The sequence below is a fragment of the Mastigoproctus giganteus genome, chromosome 3 (genome assembly GCF_048544385.1).
Source record: "Mastigoproctus giganteus isolate SK-2022 chromosome 3, ASM4854438v1, whole genome shotgun sequence".
Lineage (NCBI taxonomy): Eukaryota > Metazoa > Arthropoda > Arachnida > Uropygi > Thelyphonidae > Mastigoproctus > Mastigoproctus giganteus.
Genome location: NC_143577.1, coordinates 75189400 through 75203134, shown reverse-complemented (window position 1 = coordinate 75203134; position 13735 = coordinate 75189400). Strand labels below are relative to the sequence as shown.

At 36.0% G+C, this 13735-nt stretch overlaps 1 protein-coding gene across 1 annotated transcript in view; it reads left to right on the top strand.

Moving 5' to 3' along the window:
- Positions 1-13735, top strand: part of ProRS-m (prolyl-tRNA synthetase 2-like protein, mitochondrial) — a 293464-nt gene that overhangs the window by 177535 nt on the left and 102194 nt on the right. Inside the window, exon 11 of the mRNA XM_090370015.1 lies at positions 4083-4162. Within this exon, the coding sequence (XP_090226141.1) occupies positions 4083-4162 (80 nt within the window). The remainder of the gene's footprint in view (positions 1-4082; positions 4163-13735) is intronic.

Below are 13735 nucleotides of genomic sequence, written 5' to 3'. Positions count from 1 at the left end.
GTTTTGCTGTAAAACTGTGTTTTTGCATTACATAACTCAATATTATTTCTCAACACAATCATCCTCCTTAATACACTTCTTTAAATAATTCCCTAGTGCCATCAGAGAAAAATCTTAGCACTGCATATTTAACTTCGTGGTCATTATGAAAACAGATTCTTCCAGGTTTTGCTCTAAAAGCTCCATACAAGTAATAATGACTTGGTGTGTGGCTTGGTGAAAATTGGTATTAGTAGTAGGCAAATGATGTAAGGAATCAAAGCTTATGGCGCCTCCGTAGCCAGGTGGAAAGGAGCAGCAGTGCGTAGCACATGCTTCTTGATTAGATCAATGTTCGAGCCTGTCACCACCAAATACGGAGGATGCGGAAAGGTCAGGGAATGACCACTGCATATTCCTGGAGCAATGTGGCCTTAGTTGCTAATGCTCCTAAAAACCAAATAACAACAACAACAAGAATCAAAGCTTACATAGCTTTCTTCCTTACATCGTTACATATCATCAGCCAAAAAAAAAAAAAAAAAAAAAAACATCATGTGCCCCATATCCTTTAGTAATTTTTCTAATTCTTCCTTACATTTACTTGCTCTGGCTGAAAGAAAATGTTTGCAAATCTGTCATGCAACCATCCTTTTTCAAGATAAATTTATGTCATTTAAGTGTGCTTTGTCCAATAAAGAGTAAGGACCATGTGCATATAGTTTACTCAATCCATTTAAAGACTTAAACACTTCAATCAGGACTCCTCGCTAGTGCTTAATTTTCAATTTATAAACTATAAAGCCCTTTTTGGTAAGAGTACTCTTTTGTGCTCGTGAGTAATTAATTTTCTTGCTCTGCTTCTTGCTCGTTTCAACTGTTCATGATTGATGGTTCAGCTGTTCATGATCCTGCTCAGGTAGCTAACAAACTGAATCAATATTTTGCATCTACATTCACACATGAAGAGTTATTCAGGAAGGGGAATGCCATAGATGTAGTTAACACTGGCAGTGAGCTAGATGATCTTGTAATAATTGAGAGTAAAGTGGAGGAGAAATTGTTGAAGATAAATGCAAAAAAGGCACCTGGGGTTGATGGGATCTATCCAGTTATATTAAAGGAGGCAGCAAAGGAAGTAAGCAATCCGTTAGCCATAATTATGAGAGCTTCCTTGGACTCAGAGGAGGTACCCACAGACTGGAGATGTGCAAATGTAATCCCAATTCACAAAGGAGGATCAAAGGCTGACACAAGTAATTATAGACCTGTGAGTTTAACTTCTGTTCCAGGAAAATTAATGGAAGCACTGGTTAAAGAACACTGCAGGATCATCTTGACAAGAATTCAGTTATAGCTCAGACACAGCATGGTTTGTTAAGGGAAGGTCTTGTCTGACCAATTTGATTGGATACTATGATGTAGTCACAAAAGAATTGGATGCAGGGAATAACTTTGATAGTATATATTTGGATCTTAGAAAGGCTTTTGATACTGTTGCACATGGAAGACTGCTGCAAAAATTGGAGCAGCATGGCATTGGTGGCAAATTGTTGCTGTGGATAAAGGGATGGTTGAGTGGCAGAAGACAGAGAGTGGTAATTAATGGACACTGCTCATCGTGGACTAATGTTATTAGTGGAGTCCCTCATGGTTCATTGTTAGGTCCATTGTTATTTTCTGTATTTATAAATAATATTGATGATGGTATATCAAGCTTAATGTCCAAGTTTGCAGACGATACAAAGGTTGGCAGGGTTGTTAAGGACACTACTGACACTATGCTGCTGCAACAGGATCTGGAAAGGTTGAGCAGATGAGCTGAGAGGTGGCAAATGAAGTTTAACATTGACAAATGTAAAGTACTACATATGGGAAACAGCAACCCCAGAGCAACGTATCAACTTAGTGGTACTACACTGACAGTGGTAGAGAATGAAAAGGACCTGGGGGTATTTGTGCAGGCAGATATGAAGTTCTCTGAGCAGTGCAGATGGGCTGCAAGAGTAGCTCATGGTGTCTTATCAATGATATACAGGAATTTTTGTAGCAGGGATAGGGAGGTGATTATTCCCTTGTATAAGGCAATGGTCAGCCCGCAACTTGAGTACTGTATACAGGTCTGGAGGCCTCATTTCAAGAAGGATGTAGAGCTGCTAGAATGAGTACAGAGAAGGGCAACAAGGTTAGTGAACGGAACGAAGGGTTGCTCTTACGAAGAAAGGCTTATATTTGGCAAATTACAGTGTCTGGAGACTAGGCACCGGCGAGGTGATCTGATAGAGGTGTACAAAGCCTTGAATGGTTTGAGCATGCTCAATTCTGATGGGATACTGCCTCTTGCTCAGAATAATCACCTGAGAGGGCATAAATTCAAATTGAGGAAAGATAGATGTGCAGAAATTTGCCTTTAGCCAGCGGGTAGTTGGTTGGTGGAACAGACTTCCATCCCTTGTTGTGGAAGTTGATAGCCTAAATAAATTTAAGGCTCAGCTGGACAGGTATTTTGAACGAATGAAGGGGTGAAGTGGAAGGGTTTTTTTTTTTTTTTTGGCTGATGCTGCATAATTTTGTTTTCTTGCATCATATGCCTCTACTATTGATAATGCTTCAATAATTCCATATCTTTAAATTGCAATGTCTGGAGATTAGTCATCTGTGGGGGTGATCTGATTGAGGTGCTTAAGGCCCGGAATGGATTTGAGTAAGCTGAATGTGAATGGCATTCTTCCTCTTCCTGAAACCACACAGATGAAGGGACATAAATTTAAGTTGGGGAAGGATGGTTGCAGGATAGATGTGTGGAAGATCTTCAGCCATCAGGTGGTTGATTGTTGGAACAGGCTTCCATCTGTTATTGTGGAAGTGGATGGTTTGAATAAATTCAGGTAAGAACTAGACAGATTCGTGGAGAGTATGGATGAGTGAAGTGTGTGGGTTTTTTTTTTTTTTTGCTGATGCTATATAAACTTGCTTTCTTGCATCATTTGCTGCTACTAGTTATTATTACTAAAATGAGTCTGCCAGGCTTGTGTACACAAGATGTGACCTAATAATTGCCTTATACAATGGGATAATCACCCTCCTTGGCCCTACTAGTAAAATTCTTGTATATAATTGACAGAACTCTGTATAAGCTGTCCTAGCAGCCTCCTATCTGCACTGCTAAGAGAACTTTATATTAGACTGTATAACTACCCCAAGCACAGGTTCCTCTAATGTTTTACCTTAATGCATGAAATGAGTACCACTTTACATGCATTAGCATTGTTGTGCAGCTGGTCACCATAAAAAAAAATTATTATATGATTATTATTATTATTATATGTAATTTCATTGCACGATTATTATTATTATTACATGTGATTTTCTTGTGAGAATTAGAAAATAAATAATTAAATGACAAGTAATTATAACTATTAGATGAAATAGTTTACAAATATAAAATTAGCTTTATGGAAAATATTCTTGAAAGATTTTTTTTTTTAACATTAGGAACTACAGAGTGAACATTTGGAACATAATCCTTATGTGCCTCCCATACATCCTTTGACAGTAAGACAATATGAACTTTTATCAGTGAGGGTGGGAGAGGTACATTCCTCCCAAAAATTCTTTGAATTACACTGTGGGGTTCCCAAGTTTTCCTGTACCTATGGTTCTTAATGGATATAAAGCATATTTGTATTCCAGTAATAGAAATATGCAAAACCTTTATGAGAAGGAGTGGTTAGCAGGCTGGAATCAAGATACAACCATGGGGGATATTTGACACATTTAACAAGAAAAGTTACAAATTTTGAATGTTCTAATACAATAAGTATTAACTTGATAGCACTAGATTACACAACTTAATTGGCAACAAAAGTTGTAATACAGAATGAATGCCTTTTTTCAGTGGAAGCGTGAAGTATTGCAAAGAGAAGCAGTATTATTAAACTGCATTCCAAGTATTCTTTTTAAATATGTGATACCCATTATTTCCTAAAGGATTTGCTTATTTTAAAGACTGAATTAAATTAAATTTTCTGTAACATTTTTACAATCGTCATATTTATATTTTGTGCATGTAATATGTTTTTTATATGCAAGATTTCTACTAGGTAGCCCATGCATTCCAACTTGGATCAACATATAGTGCTGTCTTTGATGCTAGTTACACATCAAATGGAGGGCAGAAACAGTATGTATTTTATGAAATAATTCTTACTGGAGAAAATAACCTTACTTTAAAATATATTCATAGACCTTTCAATCATTCTAACAACCTCTTAATTAAGAAGTTAAAACTATTATTTAATAAACTAAAAGTGAGTAAAAAATAAATTGTATATCTCCCCCCCCCTTCCTTTGCACTCTTTTTGAATTTCAGCATACTTCTGGTGATGATGATGATGCTTAATCCTTTAACTTCTAAGTTTAGTTGGATGCAATATACTCTGCTAGGGTAAAGAAGAGATTTTACTTTGTCTTCTTCTCCCCTTTTATGAATACAGGCAAATAGCTGAAATGCAGCAGCCTTGGGATTTAAGCCTTGTCTGACCTTGGAATTTCTCAATTATGGGTGGTCATATTATAGTCAGATGTAAATGAACAAAGACTGATCTGAATTTCTTCATTTCAATTTATTGTGCATAGTAGTATTCCAGTATCTACCTCAAGAGAAAAACAATATACAGTATGCATTATTATTTCTTTCTATGTGTCTCATACAGTATGCATTGTTTTTTTGTGTGTGTCATATACAGTATGCATTGTTTTTTTGTGTGTGTCATATACAGTATGCATTATTTCTTTCTATGTGTCATATACAGTATTCAGTGTTATTTTTTTCTATGTGTCAGTGTCTGCCAATAATTTAGAGAGCTTCACTCTACATGTCTATACATTGTATACTGTGATAAGCCGACTTCAAAACTTTTATGCGGTTGCTTCACTGAAGTTCCATTGATGAGTTCTTTAGACACTGCAACTTCTTTCTGCAGTAGATATGACAAACCTTCTTTGCTTGTATTTGCATTGTGAAACACTACAATCCTCCAAATCACTAGCTTTTTCTTTTAGGTTTACTGTCAGGGAAACCAGAAATATATTCTGCAAAAAGGATAGGTGGAATAGGATCAAGGTACGTATCAAGGACAAAAGTTGATGCTGTAGAGCAGATATCATCTTTTAAGGACACAAAGGGTGATGTACACATTTGCACAAATGATATTAAGAGTACAAGAGCTGCAGAATTACTTAACAAATACAGGGCAATGTTGAAAAAAAGTTGCAAGTTAGCATTAAATTTGAAAGTGTCTACAATTCTGCCCAGACACAATAGGAGAGAGTATATGATGAGAGCCATGTCAATCAGTTCAGCCCTGGAGAGATTGTGCATGCTCTTGGCAGACACTTTTTCTCAGTATGGACTGTGCTTGTTAACAGGAGAGACTTCTTCTACAGGGATAGGATACACTTAAATAAGAAAGATACAAGAATATATGCTGATTTTATCAAGGCAGTGTTAGGTGAATTGGAAAACTGCTATTTTTGAGGGGGGGGGGGAAATACACAGACTAATAAATTAACAATAGCCACAGACAGGTGAAAGTGATCCTTGCACTGCTTTTATTGGAAAGTGCATAAGACAAAAGAAAGCTGCCAAGCATTTCAAGGCCTGCTGTGAGTCATCATGGAACAAGTAAATATATGGGCTGTGATAGGGTAACTAAGTGTAAGAACACATGCCACCAATCCTAGGAGCATAGTAAATAAATTTTAGGAATTTTAAGTACTGGTCAAGTCAACAAATGCAGACATTGTGGGGATATCAGAGATGTGGTGTCATTAAGAAATAAGGGATGCAGAATTTCAATATGGGGAGTACAATGTGTACAGAAAGGACAAACAGATAAGGAGGGGGAAGGGTTATGCTCTTAAGAAGCACATAAAATCTAAGCCAGTGCATCCAGTTGACATGGGTAACCAGTGCAATGTTGAGTCAGTGTGGTGTGTGTGAAATAAGCACTGGGAAAGCAAAAATTAGAGTGGGAGTGTGTTATAGGCCTAATAAAGAGTTCAGTGAACAGTCGTACAGAGAAATAAAGTGTGCCAGTAAACCAGAATGTCATTTAATGGGTGATTTTAACTTTCCAAATATTGACGGGAGCTTGTGGGTTGGTTACTTGTACACTGGCAAGACTTTTGTGAATTTATTGAATGGCTATTTTCTACAGCAGCATGTTAGCAGCCTTGCAGCAGGCAACAAGAGAGAGTAATACTCATGATCTGCTTAGCAGCAGTGATAATTCATGCATTAAGAATCTGCAGATAAAAGAACTGATAGATGGCAGCAATCACATTGTATTGATGGTGAATTTATTTAAGAATTTAACTACCATCAAGGGTGAAGTGAAGGGATTTTGCTTTCATAAAGGTGACTTCAGTGTTCTCAGACAGTTTTTAAATTTTATAAAGTGGAACTAACTGATGATGTTACCATCAGCAAATTCTAAATGCATTCAAGGAAATAATCATAGAAGCTGCTATGCTGTTTGTACCAACTAAAGAAATACTGTTCAAGGCTTAGACCTAAATGGTTGTTAGATGAACTAATGAGACTTGTGGCAGAGAAGAAAAATGCATGGGATGCATATAAATTGTCAGGCGATATAGAAGCCTGTAGTAGATATAAATTAGTCTGTAATAAAGTCACAAAGGAGGCAAGCTAAGACAGATTTTGAGAAATCTTTGGCTAAGGATGCAAAGAAAAGCAGCAAATACTTTTTTCTTATATAAACATTAGAAGGAAGGGCGTGAATCACATTGGCCCACTTGATGTCAATGATTTAACTGTTGATGATACTGCTCGGGTTGCTGACAATCAATATTTTGCATCTACATTCACATCCTTTAGGGAAATGGAATCCAGAAGTGTGTCAAACTCTAACAGGGAGCTAAATGATTTTGTAACAACTGAGAGGAAACTGGAAGGGAATCCGTTGAAGTCAGACATAAAAAAAGACACTTGGGGTGGATGGGATCTATGCAGTTATATTGAAGGAGACAGCTAACAAAACTGAAAATGGTTTGCTTACTTTGTTAAGCAAAAGCCATAATTATGAGAGCATCTTTTGTTTCAGGAAACCTTCTGTGAACAGGGGGTGTGTAAATGTATCCTCAATTCCCAAAGGGAATTGAGGATAATTACTTGTATCAACAAGTAATTACAGATCTGTTAGCTTAACTTCTGTTCCAGGAAAAACAATGGAGTCACTGGTTGTAGAAGTAATGCAGGACCATCTTGACAGGAGTGCAGTTATACTTCAGACACAACATGAATTTGTGAATGGAAAATCTTGTCTGACCAAATTGATTGGCTATTATGATGCAGTCACAAAGGAACTGGATGCAAAAAATTATTTTGATATTATATAGTTGGATTTCTGGAAAGCTCTTAATACTGTTGCATACAAAATACTGCTATACAAATTGGAACACCACACCACATACATTAAAAGGTAAGTTACTGCTGGATAAAGTGGTAGATGACAGAGAGTGGTTATTACTGAATACTGCTCTTTGCGGAGGACCAATTTTATTAGTTGGGTCTTTCAACCGAACCCAACCCAAGTGAACCCAACTAATGTTAATAGTTGGGTTTAGTACTGAGCCCATTGTTGTACTGGGGTAGGGTGGTTAATGACTGTATGCTACTGCAACAGGATCTAGAAAAATTCGGCAGATGGGCTGAGAAATGGCAATTGAAGTTTAACATTGACAAATGCAAAGTACTACATAGGGGTAACAGTAAGTGCAGAGTAATGCTGAGTGTAGTACCACACACACCAACTGTGTGGTACTACACTCAGGGTAGTGGCAAATGAAAAAGAGCTGGGGTAATTATGCCATCAAATATGAAGTTCTGTGATCAGTGCAAACAGGCTGCCAGGACTTCTCATGGGTTTTTGTCAGTAATATGCAGGAATTTTTGCTAACAGTGATAAGGAGGTAATTATTCTATTGTATAAGACAATGGACAGACCACATCTTGAATACTGCATACAGGTCTGGAGGCCTCATTTTGGGAAGGATATATAACGGGTTCATTATTGGCTCTGTTTCAGTATTAACTGAAACAAAGGTATGCAGATAGACCATAACCAGATACATATTTTGAAAAGCAGAGTATTAGGGCAGATAAAAAATTAAAATAAGAACCACAATAAATATATTCAAAAAAAGAATCCCCTCTCCCCTTCTAACATACTTTTGAACCCCTACACCATTAAGATGCTCACAAAGGTTGACTGCCAAACAGATGTCTATAATATTGCATCCACATCTACTCTCTTTCTAAATACCCTCAATGACAAACTAATCTAAGATTGATCCCAGGAGACCTTAAGCAGAGTTTTAATTCTAAACTTTCTTAGTTTAAAAGTACAGTCTGTCCTCGTATAGCACGATAGTTGTGTTCCTAGAAACCCTCGTGCAATGCAAAATCGTGCAATATAAACAACAGGCCCTATGGGAAAAGTGGAGTTAGGTGCCGACCACCCAAGATTGAACACACATTTGGAACCAAAACATTACCAAATACAATAAATAATCGGGTAATTTTAATCGTTATAAAATACGTAAGTATTTTATAACGATTAAAATACGTAATAAAAATAATATTTTTTATTTATATTATAATATAATAAATAATAAAAAATATTTATTTTTTATTATTTATTTAAATAATAAAAATTTATTATATTAAATAAAATAGTCGTAATAAAATACTTACGTATTTCATAATACGTAAGTAAAAATTATAATACGTACGTAATAAAATGCTTAAGTATTTTATTACGACTATTACGTAATAAAATATTACTAATGCTTTTGCTTCTATTGTAAGCAAACTTGTTTTTTGCTTAGATTTTGATTTTATTTGCTTAGATTGTTAGATTTTCTATCCAAACAGATGACAGCCGTTCCATCTCTTCCAATTCTTTGTGTCTTAATCTAATGGATTTTAATTACACTTTGAGTTGTTCTGCTATGAAAGTTGTTTTTATTTTCTCTGCATTCTTTCTAATTCTCGGCATTGCCTCATTTCGGTCTGTAGCACGTGCAATATCACATGGTCTTCCATTTTGCTCAAAGCGTTTCACAATTTCATATTTTTTCTCTATCGACAGAGGTGGACTGGCCATAAGCCTTACCCGGGAAATCCCGGTGGGCCATAGGCCTGTGTGATTTTGGCCATAAACCCATAAACCATAAACATATGAGGCCACTATAAATTTTCCCGGGTAAGAATTTTTGATCCAGTCCGCCTCTGTTTATCGATATTGCCTTTTTTTTTTTCCTCTCTGAATCTGCAGTGTCTTCGCCAGGACGCTTCCTTTTCACACCTTTTAAGTATTTTACTAATTTTTAGGGAATAAAGCACAATTACAAAACGAGGAGGTATGCTTGATACACATAAACAAAGCTGCGTGCCTGTAGCAACTGAATAAACAACACCGTAAAGGCCGAGATACACTATTAACACCTCACATTTTACTAAAGCACATTTCTGGGGGTTACTACCATAAAACAATTTCCAGTTCCATTTCTGCTAGTGGAATCTGTTATAAACTGGTAGTAAACTCCATCTAATTGCATTTGCGATTATATCGATAGCTGGAATTGTGTTGGTTTTTACGTTATTATGGTGAAATGTGTTTCCCTTCACTGATATAAAAAACATAAATACATTTTCAGAATCTTCTCTTCATTCCTATCGTGTTGCGTTCCGTTGGGGTGATTCTGCGTTCGACTGCCATTTCTTGTAAACACAAAGGCGAATCGTGCATAAGCGAATTCGGTTCATGTTATATAAGATATCCTTCCCCTATTTATAAATCGTGTATGATCGAATTCGTGTAATGTAAACACGTGTTATATGAGGACCGACTGTATAGTACAGAACATTTAAATATAATGAATTGTAATCCACTATCTTGGTATGAGGCCAGTGGTATCGTAAAGACAGCATTACGGAAGTGTATATATTTATATTATCCATTTCTTAATGTTAATTGATTTATTATTAATCTTATTAACCAAATTAATAACTGATATAAAATTATTTAAAACCGTTGAAACTTAATTCTTTACCTAATATTTGCCAATAGCTATTTGTTAACTAATTTAAGACAAAACCTTAACTTTAAGAAATATGCAATCAAATTAATAGTAATAACATGTAATCAAAATTAACAACTTAATAAAAATCATAACACCATAATTTACCGATTTTGCTGTCTTTACAGTCACTGAAGAAGTGGTATATCAAGAATTTACAGTTTTTGATGCTGCTAAAGAAATATTTAAGATTAGTGTAAATGTTTAAGTAGGCTGATTGAACAATGGCAACCTCTGACAAGTCAGTTTAGAGGAGAGGTTAGACATGATGAACAAAACCACATGACCAATTTTCAAAGTTACCAAAGTTGCTAGTGACTGTTCATTAATTTTTCTTCTCCCAAAAGTTTTGAAAGAATACAAATTAATGAGCTTCTCAAGAAAAAGAATTATTTCTGAATTGCAGGCTTCTGGTAAAAGCAATCCTAAACAAGCTTAGCAAGCTGATAATTTTAAGCATGTTATTTATCCTCACTTTTATGGGAAGACAAGTTGTACTTTTTGCTTGAATAACCTCATTTCTGAAGAGGGCTTATTTCTTTTAAATGTTATGCATCATTCAAAAATTTTAACATAGCTCTTCAATCTAGTGTCCCTAGATTGAAGGGCTATGTTCAATCTAGTGTCCCTAACATTCATGTATTGGGGTTATTACTGCAAGTCATATTGAAGAATGCTATGTGCAAATTTGTTAAACCAACAGTTTTTAAATCTTCCACTACTATTGTGAAAGTTGATTGCCATAGCAGACTTAAAAAAAAAGGATAATTCTTATTTATTTATGGGCATTTATACTGTCATGGTATGGAAAGTCTAAAACAAGAAGAGAAGATTCTGTTCTTTTTTTTCAGTCAGGAAGTACTTTATTGTTACATATGCCTACATGGTGCACAAGTCCCATTGAAAAATTATGTTCTTATAAATGCTAATGTTCTTATGTTCTTATAAATACAAATTTTGTCAATTGGCAAAGAGAATCATTTCCAAATTTGAAATTTTTTACGGACAAAATTTTTCTGCAACCATCCTTCCTCATTTTGAATATATGCTCATGTGCATAGTCTGAGGAAAGGTAAGAGTCCCATCAGCATTGAGTTTGCTCAAGCCTTAAACACCTGAATCAGATTGTTACAGGGGCCAAGTCTCCAGATGCTGCAATTTGCAGAACTTAAGCCTTCCTTGGTAAGATTCACCCTTTGTTCCCCTCACAAATCTTGTTGCCTTCTCTGTACTTGTTCCAGCAGCTCTACATCCTTCTTAAAATGAGGCCTCCAGACTTGTGTGCAGTACTTCAGATGCGACCTGACCATTGCCTCATACAATGGAGTAATCGCCTCCTTATCCGTGCTAGCAAAATTCCTGTAAATCATTGATAAAATGCCATGAGCTGTCCTGGAGGCCTGTCTGCACTGCTCAAAGAATATCATATCAGACTGAGAAATAATCCCCAGGTGCTTTACATTTTCCACTGCCCCGAGTGTAGTACCACAAAGTTGATACATTTCTTTAGCATTACTACTACCCATAAGCAATACCTTGCATTTGTCAATGTTAAACTTCAATTGCCATTTCTCTAACCATATGCCTAATTTTTCTAGATCTTGTTGGAGCAGCGTACCTTCATTACTGTCATTAACCATCCTGCCACCCTTTGTATCATCTACAAATTTGGACATTAAGCCTGATATATTCTCATCAATATCATTAATAAACATAGAAGATAACAAATGGCCCAGCACTGAATGCTGTGGGATTCCACTAATAACATTAGTCCATGATAACCACTCCTGTCTTATGCCACTGCTCCAATTTGATACTGTTGCCCATAAATAGCAGCAGTCATTTATGTGTAACAATATCAAAAGCTTTCCTGAAATCCAAGTATATGATACCAGAAATATTTATTGCATCCAGTTCCTCTGTCATTGCATCATAGTTTCCAAACGGATTGGTGAGACAAGATCTCCCCTTAACAAATCCATGCTGTGACTGAAGTATAACAGCACTCCAGTTTAAATAGGCCTGTATTACTTATTTAACTAGTTACTCCATTATTTTACCTTTAACAGAAGTTAAGCTAACTGGTCTGTAATTACTCATGTCACCCTTTGATCCCCATTTGTTAATCAGAAATACATTTGCATATGTCCTATCCATCCACAGGGACATCCCCTGAATCTAGAGATGCTCTTATAATTATGGCTAATGGTTTGCTTACATCCTTTGCTGCATCCTTTAATATAATTGGAGAGATCCCATCCACACAAGGGACCTTTTTTTTTATGTCAAACTTCAACAGTTTCTCTTTCACTCTTCTCTCAGTTATCCCAAAATCATGTGACTCCCTGTAAGAATTTTATAAGATTCTGGCATCCTCCTCCCTAAAGAATTCCTCATATGTGAATGTATCCAAAATACCTATTCAGACTGTCAGCAACCTAAGCAGAATCATCAACAGTTACACCATCAACACCAAGTGGACCAATGTCCTTATGTTCCATTGGTCCTTCCTTCTACTGTTAATATAAGTAAGCTCTTTTCTTAGCATTCTTTGACCTTTTCATAATCTGCCTTGGCTTGCCTAGCCTTCTTTGTGACTTCATTACAGACTAGTTTATATCTACCATAGGTTTCTGTAGCACCTGATAATTTATACCCATCCCAAGCATTTTTTTTCTCTGCCACAAGTTTCATTAGTTCATCTGACATCCATCTTGAACAATATTTCTTAGTTGATATGGAAAGTGTAGTAGCTTCTATGCTTATTTCCTTGATGGTAAACACCATCTGTTTGTCCCACTTTATAGAATTTAAAAACTAAGACCTGAAATCATCTTTACAAAAGCAAAATCCCTTTACCCTTGATAGTAGTTAAATCCTTAAGTAAATCCTTTCCACATAAGTACACTGTGATCACTGCCACCTATTGGTTCTTTTATCTTCAGATTCTTAATGCACGAATTGTCACTGCTGCTAATCAATCAGACCAAGGATATTACTCTCTCTTGTTGCCACTCTAACATACTGCTGTAGAAAACAGTCATCCAATAAATCGCAGACTTACTAGTGTCAGAGTGCCCAATACCCATAATTTCCAGTCAATATCTGAAAAGTTAAAATTCCCCATTATAAGACATTCTGATTTATTGGCCCACTCTATTTCTCTGTACAGCTGTTCAGTGTACTAATCCAAGTCATTAGACTTATAACATGCTCCTACTCTCATTTTTGCTTTTTCAGTGCATATTTCACACCAACGTGACTCAACATTGCACTGTCCGTCCATGTCAATTCAACTGCCTTAGATTTTATGTGCTTCTTAACTAAGATCATAATCCTTCCCCACCTGCTGTCTGTCCTTTCTGTATACATTGTACTTCTGATCAGAATCGCAGGCACTTTCAGATTTAACTCTCAACATTGTCTTATACTTATTAAGTGAATTCTCAGATCTACTCTTAATGTCATTAGTGCCAATGTGTAAAATAATATAACCTTCTGTGTCCTTAAAAGATGATATCTACTCTTGTTAGACACAACGTCTTACAAATACTTATTTCTCTGAGTAAGAATAGCAGGTAGAAATAAA